The sequence below is a fragment of the Chiloscyllium plagiosum genome, unplaced genomic scaffold (genome assembly GCF_037043375.1).
Source record: "Chiloscyllium plagiosum isolate Xiang-an unplaced genomic scaffold, Cpla_swu_hap1 HiC_scaffold_3, whole genome shotgun sequence".
NCBI classification, from domain to species: domain Eukaryota; kingdom Metazoa; phylum Chordata; class Chondrichthyes; order Orectolobiformes; family Hemiscylliidae; genus Chiloscyllium; species Chiloscyllium plagiosum.
The window spans coordinates 86,149,726-86,165,687 of NW_028270141.1; the positions used below are offsets into that span (position 1 = coordinate 86,149,726).

Sequence of the window (15,962 nt, forward strand, 5' to 3'; positions counted from 1 at the left end):
TCTCAACCAATCAATAATGTAGATCACAAAATTACTTATAATTTCATGTATTTTCACCATTACTAACCTGTTAAATGTGACAAATCAAATGCCTTCTGGAAGTCCACTGAGACAATATCTCCCATTCAGCATGTTTATGAACATCTCAAAATACAACTATATTAGCCATTTGATTATCTAATTTAATAACCATATGTAAGTAATGCCTCACTTCAATTCAAAATGCGGCTATAAAATTCAACACAGGCAAATTTTATGAAAACAAATAGGCCACTTGAGCATATTCCTTATCCATTAATATATGTCTGAAAAAGCTAAAATCAAAGTGCTTTCCAAATAGTGATAAACTTTGAAACTGTGGAGGTCTGAGGAATCCCAAAATCCATGTACATGACCATTAAAATATCAGGCACAGTATATTAAAAAAATCAAAATGATAAATAAAATGTTGGTTTTTATATAGAGCAGGCTAGGAAAAACAAACAGGTGAATATCATGCTGCAGCTGTACAGAGCTCTAGTTTGGACTTACCTGTTTCAGTTTTGGGAATTATATTTTGCTAATTTTTACACTGAGCATGGAGGGAGTTCATTAAGCATTTACTGGAATGGTCACTGGACTCCAATCATTAAATTATTTGGGAAAGATTGCATAATCAAGTGCAACACTCCCCTGAATTTCAAAAAGCAAGGGGTGGCTGTAAAGTTTTCAAACATTGAGGGGAAGTTGACACAGGGTAACCAATTCTGCTGGTTAGGGAGTCCAGCACTAGGAGACAGTGTCATACAGTTACAGCCAGATTACTACTATTACCACAAACATTTCTGTAAAGTACCATTAATAGTGTGAAATGTCCACGATTGTTTCACAAGAGCATCACAAAGCAAAACTTGAACTACATCTGATTTTAGAGTAGTTGGCATAAAGAAATTTGCATAAAGAAGGTGCTTTCAAGGAGCATCTTGAAGGAGGAAAGAGAGCTGGAGAAGTTCAGCAAAATAATTCTAAAATTTGAACCCATGCATCTTAAGGCATGGCCGTTAATGCGGAGCAACTAAAATCAGGAAGCTTAACAGACCAGAATTAGAGAAGTGCTGATATCTTGAAAAGGAATTGCATGAAAGTACAGAAATAGTACATGGCCAACACCTGATCATATGAATATAGGAAAATGTATATTTTCAAAATATCATTACTTTCTTCAACTCTTCATAAGTCATGAACAAAAAGTTGAATGCATCCTTGTGAGCATACCACTCTCTGATATGGTCAAACCAGCAGCTGAATTCCACTGTTAAGAGAAAAAAAAATTAAGGCTATATTTCAGTTCAGTTGCTTTAATAATTATGAACAGTTAAACAAATTCAAATATATTTGTCACAATCTATACTATTTTGCATAAGTTAACATAATCAGATAAAGCAGAATACAAATCATTAGTATGTTTCATAAAAAAGTCAGGCAAATACAGTATGCTTCTTAAAATAAATACATGGATGGTAGCACCTGAGTATGACTATGTTGACTATAAATGGCCAGAACGTTTGAAGACCACACCATTGGCATAGCTGTGAATTAATGAAAAAAATTTGAAAAAGAAATTTACAATGCTTTAATTCAGGGTCTTTCTTTTCTGGAGTTAACGCCTGAAAATAATTGACCTTCTCAGCCTGCAATTTTCAATTAAAGCATCATCGAGCTAATTCATGAGAAAATGAACTTTACAAATCTAACTGCAACATAACTGTTCAAATCATTTCAAAACTCCTATATTCCAGAACCACACATCACTATAAATTTCATTACACCAGTAAAAACTTTCATATTGTACCTTTCATGAATTAAAACATTTCCAGGCACTTTACTGTTAAAGTCAGGGAACAAACTTTGTTAAAGTGATAGTGTTGTGCAAACAATCCATCTTGGCCTCCTCCTGACATTCTCAGCATCACACATGCATCCTTCAGCCAGTTTCAGTAATTCATCATATCAAGAAACAGTTAATGGCACTGGACTTGGCAAAGGCCATGTGCCCTGACAACATTCCAGTCAATCCCAATGACATGTGCTGCAGAACTAACTATATCCCGAGCCAAGCTGGTTTAGTACAGCGACAATTTTGGCATCTATCCAGCAACGTGGAAAATTGTCCAGGTATGTCTTGTGCAAAAAAGCAGGACAAATACAAAGTCAATGTGGCCACTTACTGCTCCATCAGTGTGCTGTTAATGACCAGCAAAGTGATGGAGGTAGTTGATAACAGTGTCAATAAGCAGCACCCACACAGTAATAACCTAGTCGTTGGCATTGAAGTTTTGGTCCTGTCAGGTCTAATTAGCTCCTGACCTCATTCCAGAAATGGACAAGAAAAAGAGCTGAACTTATGAGGGGAAGTGAGGGTGACTACACTTGACATCAAGGCAGCATTTGACAGTGTGTGGCATCTAGAATCCTGAGCAAAACTGGAGTCACTGGGAAATCACTGAGGGACTGGGGATGCAGGAAAATCTCCACAGTTGGAGTGATACTTAGCATAAAAAAAAGTTGTTGGAGGAAGTCAATCATCTCAGCTCGAGGATATGCTTGCAGGTGTTCCTATGGGTGGTGTCCTCTGCCCAATTATTTTCAGCTGCTTCAATGACTTTGCTTCTTTCATAAAGCAGGATAGAAACGTTCACAGAGATTGCCCAGTGTTCAGCAACATCAGTGATTCATCTAAAGCAGTTTGTGACAGCAGCAAGACCTGGACACCATTCAGGCTTGGACTGATGAGTGGCATATAACATACACATCCCACTTAATTTCCAGATAATGACCATTTCCTTGACATTCAATGGCATCACCGCCACCACTAACAACATCCTCCGGATTACAACTGACCAGAAACCTAAGTATGCAGGTCATATAGATATCATGGCTATAAAGGCAGGTCAGCAATTGGGAATTATGTGCCAAGTAACTTAAATCCTGCCTTCCAATGTCTGTCCACTATATATAAAGCACAGGTCAGAACAGTGTTAGAATACTCTCTAGTTCAAAGATAGCCCAACAATAGTCACCATGCTGGACAAAGCAGCTTGCTTGACTGGCACTCCACTGAAGACCTTCAATATTCACTCCCTCCAGCACTGATGCACTGTGGTGACAGGGTCTACTAACTATAAGAAGCACTGCGTAACCCACCAAGCTTTCCAGACAACACCTTCCAGACCCCGAATCTCTACCATTTAGAAGAAGACAGCAGACACATGGGAACACCAAGTTCCTCTTCCAGCCATATACCATCCTGAATTGGAACTATATTATTGATTCTTCACTACCACTGGATCATAGAACATAGAACATAGAACAATACAGTGCAGAACAGGCTCTTTGGCCTTTGATGTTGTGCCGACCTGTGAACTAACCCAAGGCCATCCCCCTACACTATCCCATCATCATCCATGTGCTTATCTAAGGGTTGATTAAATCTCCCTAATGTGGCTGAGTTATCTACATTAGCAGGTAGGGCATTCCACGCCCTTATCACTCTTGGAGTAAAGAGGCTGCCTCTGACATCTGTCTTAAATCTATCACCCCTCAATTTGTAGTTATGCCTCCTCGTACACGCTGACATCATCATCCTAGGAAAAAGACTTTCACTGTCTACCCTATATAATCCTCTGATCATCTTGTATGTCTCTATCAAATCCCCTCTTAGTCTTCTTCTTTCCAATGAGAACAGACCCAAGTCGCTCAGCCTTTCCTCATATGAGCTTCCCTCCAGATCAGGCAACATCCTGCTAAATCTCCTTTGCACCTTTTCCAATGCTTCCACATTCTTCCCGAAATATGGTAACCAGAACTGTACACAATACTCCAAGTACAGCCACACTAGCGTTTTATACAGGTACAGCATGACACTACGGCTCAGGAACTTAATCCTTCTACCAATGAAACCTAACACACTGTATGCCTTCTTAACAGCATTATCAACCTGGGTGGCAACTTTCAGGGATCTATGTACATGGACTCCAAGATCCCTCTGCACATCCACACTACCAACAATACTTCCCTTGACCCAGTATTCTGCCTTCCTATTATTCTTCCCAAAGTGAATCACCTCAAAATCCTGGAACACATTTCCTCACAGCACAGTGAGTCTACATACACCACATGTCGTGTATCCAGAAGGCAGCTTCAAAAAAGTTAAAAATCACACAACACCAGGATATAGTCCAACAGGTATAATTGGATGCACTAGCTTTTGGAGCGTGCTCCTTCATCAGGTGGTTCATCAATGTGGAATGTGGTTGATTGAACACAGGGGATGGGAAAAATTTCTGTCTGTAACAGGTTGCTCCTTTTTTGAGGTATTTTAGGTGTTGGAGGTGATTCCCTCAAATTCCAGGAGCAGCAATTACTGTTTTATATGCTGTTGCCATTGTTTTGGAACTTTGAAAAAAAAAGTCAAAACAACGGCACTTTCAAAAGGGAGAAAGACAGACAAAGGCGGCAAGCACATGGTCTGTAAGGGAGAGAGAGAGAGATACCCACACTGCTAACTGACACAGCAGTGAATCTGCACAGTTACTGCCATTGTTGCTTGAATTCATGTATCGCTGGACATCGGAGTGTGTCTAGGAAAACTTAAACAGTGAAATTCACAACTGATCTTGGAGGAACCTATTTGGGAGAGATGATAGCACAGAAACAGATAAGTAAATAGTTTTAAGTAAAACCTTGCTGTAAATCGACAATAGTTAGTAGAGTGGGTTCTTTCTTGATTGGGATCTGTCTCTTCATTAAATTTTAAAAACATAAACCATAAGTATGAAGTTAGTCCAGAGCAGTGTTTTGTAGAGCAATAAGACGTTGCTATTTTCTTGGTCTATAGATTGGAAGGAGCAAAAAGGCCTTTAGTAGAGTGATATGCTCTTCTTGTCAGATGTGGGAGTTTCAGGAGAGTTTAAGGGCTACTGAGGTTTATATCGGCAATAAATGTAATTGGTTGTGAATCCTGTCAGATCAAATGGATTGGTTAGAGCAACAGTTAGAGGCAATGAGGAACTAGGGGATGTGATAGATGGCAGTTACAGGAAGGGAGAAAAGCCACAGATACAGTCAGGTAGATGGGTTAACACCAAGAAAGGTAGGAGAGGTAGGTAGGTAGTACGGGAGTGTTCTGTGGCTATCCCCATGTTAAACAAGTATGCTGATTTGGAAAATGTAGGGGGTGATGGACTTTCAGGGCAATGTAGCAGGAACAGCCAAATTTCTGGTCTCAAAACTGGCTCTAATGTAATGAGGGGTATATCGGGTTCCAAGCGATCAATTGTGTGAGGGGACTCTCTAGTCAGGGGCACAGACAGACGAATCTGCGGCCAGCAGCGAAAAATCAGAATGGTGTGCTCCCTCCCTGGTGCCAGGATCAAGGTCACAGAGAGGATGCAGAATGTTCTCAAAGGGAAAAGGCAGGAGGTCATTGTACACATTGGTATCAACGACACAGGAAGGGAAAAGCATGAGATTCTGAAGGGAGAATATAGAAAGTTAGACAGGAGTTTAAAAAGGAGGTCCTCAAGGGTAGTAATATCTGGATTACACCTGGTGCTATAAGCTAGAGAGGGTAGGAATAGGAGGATAGCCCAGATGAATGCGTGGCTGAAGAGTTAGTGTATGGGAGAAGGATTCACATTTTTGGATCATTGGAATCTCTTCTAGGGTAGAAGTGCCTTGGACCAGAAAGATGGATTGCCCCTGAATTGGAAGGGGACTAATTTATTGGCAGGGAGATTTTCTAGAGCTGCTCAGGAGGATTTAAACTAATTTTTTTTGGGTGGGGGGGACCCAGGGAGATAGTGAGGAAAGAGATATATCTGAGACGGGTACAGTTGAGAACAAAGGCAAGTCAAACAGTCAGGGCAAGTAGGGACAAAGCAGAGAACAAGGTAAGACTGTTAAATTAAACTGCATTTATTTCAATGCAAGAGGCCTAACAGGGAAGGCAGATGGACTCAGGGCATGGTTAGGAACATGGGACTGGGATATCATAGCAATTATAGAAACGTGGCTCAGCGACAGGCAAGACTGGCAGCTTAATGTTCCAGGATTAAAATGCTATAGGAAGGATAGCAAGGGAGGCAAGAGAGGAGGGGGAGTGGCATTTTTGATAAGGGATAGCATTACAGCTGTACTGAGGGAGGATATTCCCGGAAATACATCCAGGGAAGTAACTTGGGTGGAACTGAGAAATAAGAAAAGGATGATCCCCATATTGGGATTGTATTATAGACCCCCTAATAATCAGAGGGAAATTGAGAAGCAAACGTGTAAGGAGATCTCACTTATCTCTAAGAATAATAGGGTGGTTATAGTAGGGGATTTTAACTTTCCAAACATATTCTGGGACTGCCATAGTGTTAAAAGTTTAGATGGAGAGGACTTTGTTAAGAGGGTACAAGAGACTTTTTTAAGTTAGTATGTGGATGTACCTACTAGAGAAGGTGCAAAACCTGGCTTACTCTTGAGAAATAAGGCAGGGCAGGTGACTGAGGTGTCAATGGGGGAGCACTTTGGGGCCAGCGACCATAATTCTGTTAGTTTTAAAATAGTACTGAAAAAGGATAAACCAGATCTAACAGTTGAAGTTCTAAATTGGAGAAAGGCTAATTTTGATGGTATTAGGCAAGAATTTCAAAAGCCGATTGGGGCCAGATGTTTGCAGGTAAAGGGATGGCTGGAAAATGGGAAGCCTTCAGAAACGAAATAACGAGAGACGAGAGAAAATATATTCCTGTTAGGGTGAAAGGAAAGGCTGGTAGGTGTAGGGAATGCTGGATGACTAGAAAAAATTGAGGGTTTGGTTAAGAAAAAGAAGGAGGTCTATGTCAGGTGTAAACAACAGAGGTCGAGTGAATCCTTAGAAGAGTATAAAGACAGTAGGAGTATACTTAAGAGGTAAATCAGGAGGGCAAAAAGGGGACATGAGATAGCTTTGGCAAATAGGGTTAAGGAGAATCCAAAGGATTTTTACAAATACATTAAGTAACTAGGAAGCAAATAGGCCCAGGAGAAATTGAGGACTGCAGATGCTGGAGATCAAAGCCACACATTTTTCAGCAAATAGGGCCCCTCAAAGATCAGCAAGGAGGCCTTTGTGAGGAGCCGCAGGAGCTGGGGGAGATACTAAATGAGTATTTTGCATCAGTGTTTACTGTGGAGAAGGATATGGAAGATATAAAATGTAGAGAAATAGATGATGATATCTTGAAAAATGTCCATATTGTAGAGGAGGAGGTGCTGGATGTCTTGAAATGCATAAAGGTGGATAAGTCCCCAAGACCTGATCAGGTTTACCATAGAACTGTGGGAAACTAGGAAGTGATTGCTGGGGCTCTTGCTGAGATATTTGTATTATCAGTAGTCACAGGTGAGGTGCCAGACACTGGAGGTTGGCAAACTTGGTACCATTATTTAAGAAAGGTGGTAAGGACAAGCCAGGGAACTATAGACTGGTGAGTGTGACGTCAGTGGTGGGAAGTTGTTGGAGAGAATCCTGTGGTCTGTTGGAATATTGCATGCAATTTTGGTCTCCTTCGTATTGGAAGGATGTTGGGAAAAGATTTACAAGGATGTTGCCAGGGTTGGAGGATTTGAGCTATAGCGAGACGTTGAATAGGCTCGGCTGTTTTCCCTAGAGTTGCAGTGGCTGAGGGGTGACCTCATAGAGGTTTATACATATTTGGAAAGGCATGAACTGATTAGGGATAGTCAACATGGCTTTGTGCGCGGGAAACCATTTCTCACAAACTTGATTAAGTTTCTTGAAGAAGTAACAAAGACGATTGATGAGGGCAGGGCAGTGGACATGATTTATCTGGACTTCAGTAAGGCATTCGATAAGGTTCCCCATGGGAGACTGGTAGGCAAGGTTAGATCTCATGCAATACAGTGAGAACTAGCCATTTGGATACAGAACTGGCTCGAAATTAGAAGACAGAGGGTGGTGGTGGAGAGTTGTTTTTCAGACTGGAGGCCTGTGACCAGTGGAGTGCCACAAGGTGCAGGGTCCACTATTTTTCGTCATTTGTACAAATGATTTGGATATGAACAGACATGGAATAGTTAGTAAGTTGCAGATGACACCAAAATTGGAGGTGCAGTGAACAACGAAGAAGGTTACCTCAGATTACAACGGGATCTTGATCAGTTGGGCCAGTGGGCTGAGGAGTGGCAGATGGAGTTTAATTTAGATAAATGTGAGGTGCTGCATTTTGAGAAAGCAAATCTTAGCAGGGTTTATATACTTAATATTCAGGTCCTAGGGTGTGTCGCTGAACAAAGAGATCTTGGAGTGCAGGTTCATAGCTCCTTGAAAGTAGAATCGCAGGTAGACAGGCGTTTGGTATGCTTTCTTGTATTGGTCAGTGCATTGAGTACAGGAGTTGGGAGGTCATGTTGCGGCTGTACAGTACATTGGTTAGGCCACTATTGGAATATTGCGTGCAATTCTGGTCTCCTTCGTATCGGAAGGATGTTGTGAAAAGAGTAACAAGGATGTTGCCAGGGTTGGAGGATTTGAGCTATAGGGAGATGTTGAATAGGCTTGGCTGTTTTCCCTAGAGTTGCAGCAGCTGAGGGGCGACCTCATAGAGATTTATAAAATCATGAGGGACATGGATAGGATAAATAGACAAGGTATTTTCCCTGGCATGGGGGAGTCCAGAACTAGAGGGCATAGGTTTAGGGTGAGAGGAGGAAGATTTAAAAGGGACCTAAGCAGCAAGGTTTTCACACAGTGGATCGTGCATGAATGGAATGAGTTGCCAGAGGAAGTGGTGGCGGCTGGTACAATTGTAACATTTAAAAGGCAACTGGATGGGTATATGAATAGGATGGGTTTAGAGGGATTATGGGCCAAGTGCTGGCAAATGGGACCAAATTAGGTTGGGATATCTGGTCAGCATGGACGAGTTGGACTGAAGGGTCTGTTTCCACGCTGCACATCTCTATGAGTCTTGAGATAGCAGCCACATAATCTGTGTCTAAAAAACAGTGTTTGTGATTTCAGTTTCCCCTATAAATTGATTGCAATTGGCTCAAGATAGCACAAGGGAATTGGCCACGTTAAACTGCCCATTGTGTTCAAGGATGTGGAGGGGCATTAGTCAGGGGTAAATGTAGAGTAATGGGTAGGGGAATAGGTCTGCGTGGCTTACTCTTCGGAGGGTCGGTGTGGACGTGTTGGGCCAATGGCCCATTCCCACTGTGTAAGGATTCTATGATGATGCCTCCTGTGCCCTTTCCCTAGGGGCAGCACAGTGGCTCAGTGGTTTCACTGCTGCCTCACAGTGCCAGGGACCCAGGTTCAATTCCAGTCTTGGGTGACTTTCTGTGTGAAGTTTGCACATTCTCCCTGTGTCTGCGTGGGCTTCCTCCTGGTTCTCCGGTTTCCTCCCACAACCCGAAGATGTGCAGGTCAGGTGAATTGGCCATGCTCAATTCCCATTGTGTTAGGTGCATTAGTTGAGGTAAATATAGGGTAGGGGAATGGGTCTGGGTGGGTTACTCTTCAGCGGTGTGGATTTGCTGGGCCGAAGGGCCTGTTTCCATACTGTAAGGAATCTAAAAAAAATGCAGAGGAGGTATCAAGAGTGGTGGCATTTGGGGAGGTACAGTTAGCTGTCATCATTGTACATCTGGAATCTGATATTATGTTTTGGAATAATGTAATAATTGATGGCCAACATATAGATGTGAAACAGGAATACTGAGGAGAAATCTTCAGGGAACTCCTGGATATGAAAGAGTGGAATAAAATAAGGGCTTTTCCACACAGCTTAGAATAGAGGGTAGGCATACAGGGTCAACTGTAGTGTCTGCATCCAAAAATGATATCCCCAAGTGAGATTAAAGGTTCATTGAACATAGCAATAAGAAATTGTTGCAGACTGGAAACATATGTGAGAACAGGCTGTTCTAGTCACCTTTCAATAAGAAGGATGTTGTTAAAGTTGGGATGGTGCAGAAAAGATTCACAAGGATGTTGCCTGGCCTGGAGTGTTTGAGTATTAGGAATAGGCTGAATAGACTGGGGTTTTTAATCGCTGAAGTGTCGGAGGCTGGGGGATGACTTTGTAGAGGTTTATAAAATCATGAGGGGCATGAATAGGGTCTTTTTCCGAGGACAAGGGAGTCCAAAATTAGAGGGCATACATTTAAAGGGGAAAGATTTAAAAAAGACCTGAGGGATAACGTTTTCATGCAAAAGATGTTGCGTGGATGGAACGAGCTGCCAGAGGAAGTGGTGGATGCATATATAATTACAACATTTAAAAGGCATTTGGATGGACACTTGTTTTTAACCACCAAGCAGAGAGGAATGCTTGGGGAAAGTACTCAGAAGAGACGATTCAGCACATAACATCAAAACCAGCATACTATAATATTCGAGACAATAGACAATGGGTGCAGGAGTAGGCCATTCTGCCCTTCGAGCCAGCACCACCATTCATTATGATCATGGCTGATCATCCTCAATCAGTATCCTATTCCTGCCTTATCCCCATAACCCTTGATTCCACTATCCTTAAGAGCTCTATCTAACTCTTTCTTGAAGGTATCCAGAGACTTGGCTTCCACTGCCTTCTGGGGCAGAGCATTCCATACACCCACCACTCTCTGGATGAAGAAGTTTCTCCTCAACTCTGTTCTAAGTGGCCTACCCCTTATTTGTAAACTGTGTCCTCTGGTTCTGGACTCACCCATCAGCGGAAACATGCTTCCTGCCTCCAGAGTGTCCAATCCTTTAATAATCTTATACGTCTCAATCAGATCTCCTCTCAGCCTTCTAAACTCAAGCATATACAAGCCCATTCACTCCAATCTTTCAGCGTAAGATAGTCCCGCCATTCCGGGAATTGACCTCGTGAACATAAGCTGCACTCCCTCAATAGCCAGAATGTCTTTCCTCAAATTTGGAGACTAAAACTGTGCACAATATTCCAGGTGCCGTCTCACCAGGGCCCTGTACAGCTGCAGAAGGACCTCTTTGCTTCTATACTCAATCCCTCTTGTTATGAAGGCCAGCATGCTATTAGCTTTCTTCACTGCCTGCTGTACCTGCATGCTTGCTTTCATTGACTGATGTACAAGAACACCTAGATCTCGTTGTACTGCCCCTTTACCTAACTTGACTCCATTTAGGTAGTAATCTGCCTTCCTGTTCTTGCCACCAAAGTGGATAACCATACATTTATCCACATTAAACTGCATCTGCCATGCATCTGTCCACTCACCTAGCCTGTCCAGGTCACCCTGTATTCTCCTAAAATCCTCCTCACGTTTCACACTGCCACCCAGCTTTGTGTCATCAGCAAATCTGCTAATATTACTTCTAATACCTTCATCTATATCATTAATGTATATTGTAAAAAGCTGCAGTCCCAGCACTGATCCCTGCAGCACACCACTGGTCACCGCCTGCCATTCCAAAATGGAGCCGTTTATCACTACTCTTTGTTTCCTATCAGCCAACCAATTTTCAATCCATGTCAGTATTTTGCCCCTAATACCATGTGCCCTAATTTTGCTCACTAACCTCCTATGTGGGACTTTATCAAAGGCTTTCTGAAAGTCCAGGTATACTACATCCACTGGATCTCCCTTGTCCATCTTCAGAGTTACATCCTCAGAAAATTCTAGAAGATTAGTCAAGCATGATTTCCCCTTCATAAATCCAAGCTGACTCTGACCTCTCCTGTTACTGCTGTCCAGACGTGTCATAATTTCATCCTTTATAATTGACTCCAGCATCTTTCCCACCACTGAGGTCAGACTAACTGGTCTATAATTCTCTGTTTTCTCTCTCGCTCCTTTCTTAAAAAGTGGGACAACATTAGCCACCCTCCAATCCGCAGGAACTGATCCTGAATCTATAGAACATTGTAAAATGATCACCAACGCATCCACGATTTCTAGAGCCACCTCCTTCAGTACCCTGGGATGCAGACCATCGGGTCTCGGGGACTCATCAGCCTTCAGACGTAACAGTCTCTCCAACACCAATTCCTGCCTAATATAAATTCCCTTCAGTTCAGGTCCTTCAGCCACTACTACATCTTGGAGATTGCTCGTGTCTTCCCCAGTGAAGACAGATCTGAAGTACCAATTCAACTCTTCTGCCATTTCTTTGTTCTCCGTAATAAATTCACCCGTTTCTGAATTCAAGGGTCCAATTTTAGTCTTAACCATTTTTTTGCCTTTCATATACCTAAAAAAGCCTTTACTATCCTCCTTCATATTTTTGGCCAGTTTACCTTCGTACCTTGTTTTTGTCTTTGCGTATTTCCTTTTTAGTAATCCTCTGTTGTTCTTTAAAAGCTTCCCAGTGCTCCGATTTCTCACTCATCTTTGCTATGTTATATTTTTCCCTTTTGTCTTTATATGGTCCTTAACTTCCCTCGTCAGCCACGGCCACCCCTCCTCCCCTTAGGATCTTTCTTCCTTTTTGGAATGAACTGATCCTGCACCTTCTGCATTATACCCAGAAATACCTGCCATTGTTGTTCCACTGCCATCCCTGCTAGGGTATTGCACCATTGAACTTTGGCCAGCTCCTCCCTCATAGCTCCATAGGTCCCCTTATTCAACTGAAATATTGTCACTTCCGATTCTACCTTCTCCCTTTCAAACTGCAGATTAAAGCTTATTGCATTGTGGTCACTATCTCCTAATGGCTCCTTTACTTTGAGGTCCCTGATCAAATTTGGTTTGTTGCATAACACCAGATCCAGAATTGCTTTCTTCCTGGTAGGCTCCAGCACAAGCTGTTCTAAGAATCCATCTCAGAGGCACTCCACAAACTCCCTTTCTTGAGGTCCAGTACCATCATGATTCTCCCAGTCTATCTGCATGTTGAAATCCCCCATAACAACTGACATAATATCTTTGCGACAGGCCAATTTCAGTTCCTTATTCAACTTACACACTACATCCAGGCTACTGTTTGGGGGCCTGTAGATAACTCCTATTAGGGACTTTCTACCCTTAGAATTTCGCAGCTCTATCCATACTGACTCTACATCCCCTGATTCGAGGTCCCCCCACGCAAGGGACTGAATATCATTCCTTACCAACAGGGCCACCCCACCCCCTCTGCCCATCAGTCTGTCCTTACGATAGCACGTATAGCCTTGAATATTCATTTCCCAGCCACTGTCCAGTTATCCCCACAGTATCGTAACTGCCAATTTCCAAAAGAGCCTCAAGCTCATCCACCTTATTTCTAATGCTTCGTGCATTCATATATAATATTTTTAATTTGTTACTCCCCTCACCGTTCCTATCAATCCCCAGGCGACTGACTGTGTGGAGTTTGCACATTCTCCCCGTGTCTGCGTGGGTTTCCTCCGGGTGCTCCGGTTTCCTCCCACAACCCGAAGATGTGCAGGTCAGGTGAATTGGCCATGCTCAATTCCCATTGTGTTAGGTGCATTAGTTGAGGTAAATATAGGGTAGGGGAATGGGTCTGGGTGGGTTACTCTTCAGCGGTGTGGATTTGCTGGGCCGAAGGGCCTGTTTCCATACTGTAAGGAATCTAAAAAAAATGCAGAGGAGGTATCAAGAGTGGTGGCATTTGGGGAGGTACAGTTAGCTGTCATCATTGTACATCTGGAATCTGATATTATGTTTTGGAATAATGTAATAATTGATGGCCAACATATAGATGTGAAACAGGAATACTGAGGAGAAATCTTCAGGGAACTCCTGGATATGAAAGAGTGGAATAAAATAAGGGCTTTTCCACACAGCTTAGAATAGAGGGTAGGCATACAGGGTCAACTGTAGTGTCTGCATCCAAAAATGATATCCCCAAGTGAGATTAAAGGTTCATTGAACATAGCAATAAGAAATTGTTGCAGACTGGAAACATATGTGAGAACAGGCTGTTCTAGTCACCTTTCAATAAGAAGGATGTTGTTAAAGTTGGGATGGTGCAGAAAAGATTCACAAGGATGTTGCCTGGCCTGGAGTGTTTGAGTATTAGGAATAGGCTGAATAGACTGGGGTTTTTAATCGCTGAAGTGTCGGAGGCTGGGGGATGACTTTGTAGAGGTTTATAAAATCATGAGGGGCATGAATAGGGTCTTTTTCCGAGGACAAGGGAGTCCAAAATTAGAGGGCATACATTTAAAGGGGAAAGATTTAAAAAAGACCTGAGGGATAACGTTTTCATGCAAAAGATGTTGCGTGGATGGAACGAGCTGCCAGAGGAAGTGGTGGATGCATATATAATTACAACATTTAAAAGGCATTTGGATGGACACTTGTTTTTAACCACCAAGCAGAGAGGAATGCTTGGGGAAAGTACTCAGAAGAGACGATTCAGCACATAACATCAAAACCAGCATACTATAATATTCGAGACAATAGACAATGGGTGCAGGAGTAGGCCATTCTGCCCTTCGAGCCAGCACCACCATTCATTATGATCATGGCTGATCATCCTCAATCAGTATCCTATTCCTGCCTTATCCCCATAACCCTTGATTCCACTATCCTTAAGAGCTCTATCTAACTCTTTCTTGAAGGTATCCAGAGACTTGGCTTCCACTGCCTTCTGGGGCAGAGCATTCCATACACCCACCACTCTCTGGATGAAGAAGTTTCTCCTCAACTCTGTTCTAAGTGGCCTACCCCTTATTTGTAAACTGTGTCCTCTGGTTCTGGACTCACCCATCAGCGGAAACATGCTTCCTGCCTCCAGAGTGTCCAATCCTTTAATAATCTTATACGTCTCAATCAGATCTCCTCTCAGCCTTCTAAACTCAAGCATATACAAGCCCATTCACTCCAATCTTTCAGCGTAAGATAGTCCCGCCATTCCGGGAATTGACCTCGTGAACATAAGCTGCACTCCCTCAATAGCCAGAATGTCTTTCCTCAAATTTGGAGACTAAAACTGTGCACAATATTCCAGGTGCCGTCTCACCAGGGCCCTGTACAGCTGCAGAAGGACCTCTTTGCTTCTATACTCAATCCCTCTTGTTATGAAGGCCAGCATGCTATTAGCTTTCTTCACTGCCTGCTGTACCTGCATGCTTGCTTTCATTGACTGATGTACAAGAACACCTAGATCTCGTTGTACTGCCCCTTTACCTAACTTGACTCCATTTAGGTAGTAATCTGCCTTCCTGTTCTTGCCACCAAAGTGGATAACCATACATTTATCCACATTAAACTGCATCTGCCATGCATCTGTCCACTCACCTAGCCTGTCCAGGTCACCCTGTATTCTCCTAAAATCCTCCTCACGTTTCACACTGCCACCCAGCTTTGTGTCATCAGCAAATCTGCTAATATTACTTCTAATACCTTCATCTATATCATTAATGTATATTGTAAAAAGCTGCAGTCCCAGCACTGATCCCTGCAGCACACCACTGGTCACCGCCTGCCATTCCAAAATGGAGCCGTTTATCACTACTCTTTGTTTCCTATCAGCCAACCAATTTTCAATCCATGTCAGTATTTTGCCCCTAATACCATGTGCCCTAATTTTGCTCACTAACCTCCTATGTGGGACTTTATCAAAGGCTTTCTGAAAGTCCAGGTATACTACATCCACTGGATCTCCCTTGTCCATCTTCAGAGTTACATCCTCAGAAAATTCTAGAAGATTAGTCAAGCATGATTTCCCCTTCATAAATCCAAGCTGACTCTGACCTCTCCTGTTACTGCTGTCCAGACGTGTCATAATTTCATCCTTTATAATTGACTCCAGCATCTTTCCCACCACTGAGGTCAGACTAACTGGTCTATAATTCTCTGTTTTCTCTCTCGCTCCTTTCTTAAAAAGTGGGACAACATTAGCCACCCTCCAATCCGCAGGAACTGATCCTGAATCTATAGAACATTGTAAAATGATCACCAACGCATCCACGATTTCTAGAGCCACCTCCTTCAGTACCCTGGGATGC

The 15,962-nt window shown here is 42.6% G+C and overlaps 1 protein-coding gene across 7 annotated transcripts in view; it reads right to left on the minus strand.

The window, feature by feature from the left end:
* LOC122546175 (amine sulfotransferase-like) overlaps window positions 1-15,962 on the minus strand; it is a 124,461-nt gene that overhangs the window by 11,108 nt on the left and 97,391 nt on the right. For all 7 annotated transcript variants that reach the window (XR_015753794.1, XM_087981281.1, XM_043685007.2 and 4 more), the window contains one exon: window positions 1,197-1,291. Coding sequence is in view for 6 of the 7 variants with exons in the window: in XM_087981281.1 (XP_087837407.1) it covers window positions 1,197-1,291 (95 nt within the window). In the remaining variant the exon portion in view is untranslated. The remainder of the gene's footprint in view (window positions 1-1,196; window positions 1,292-15,962) is intronic.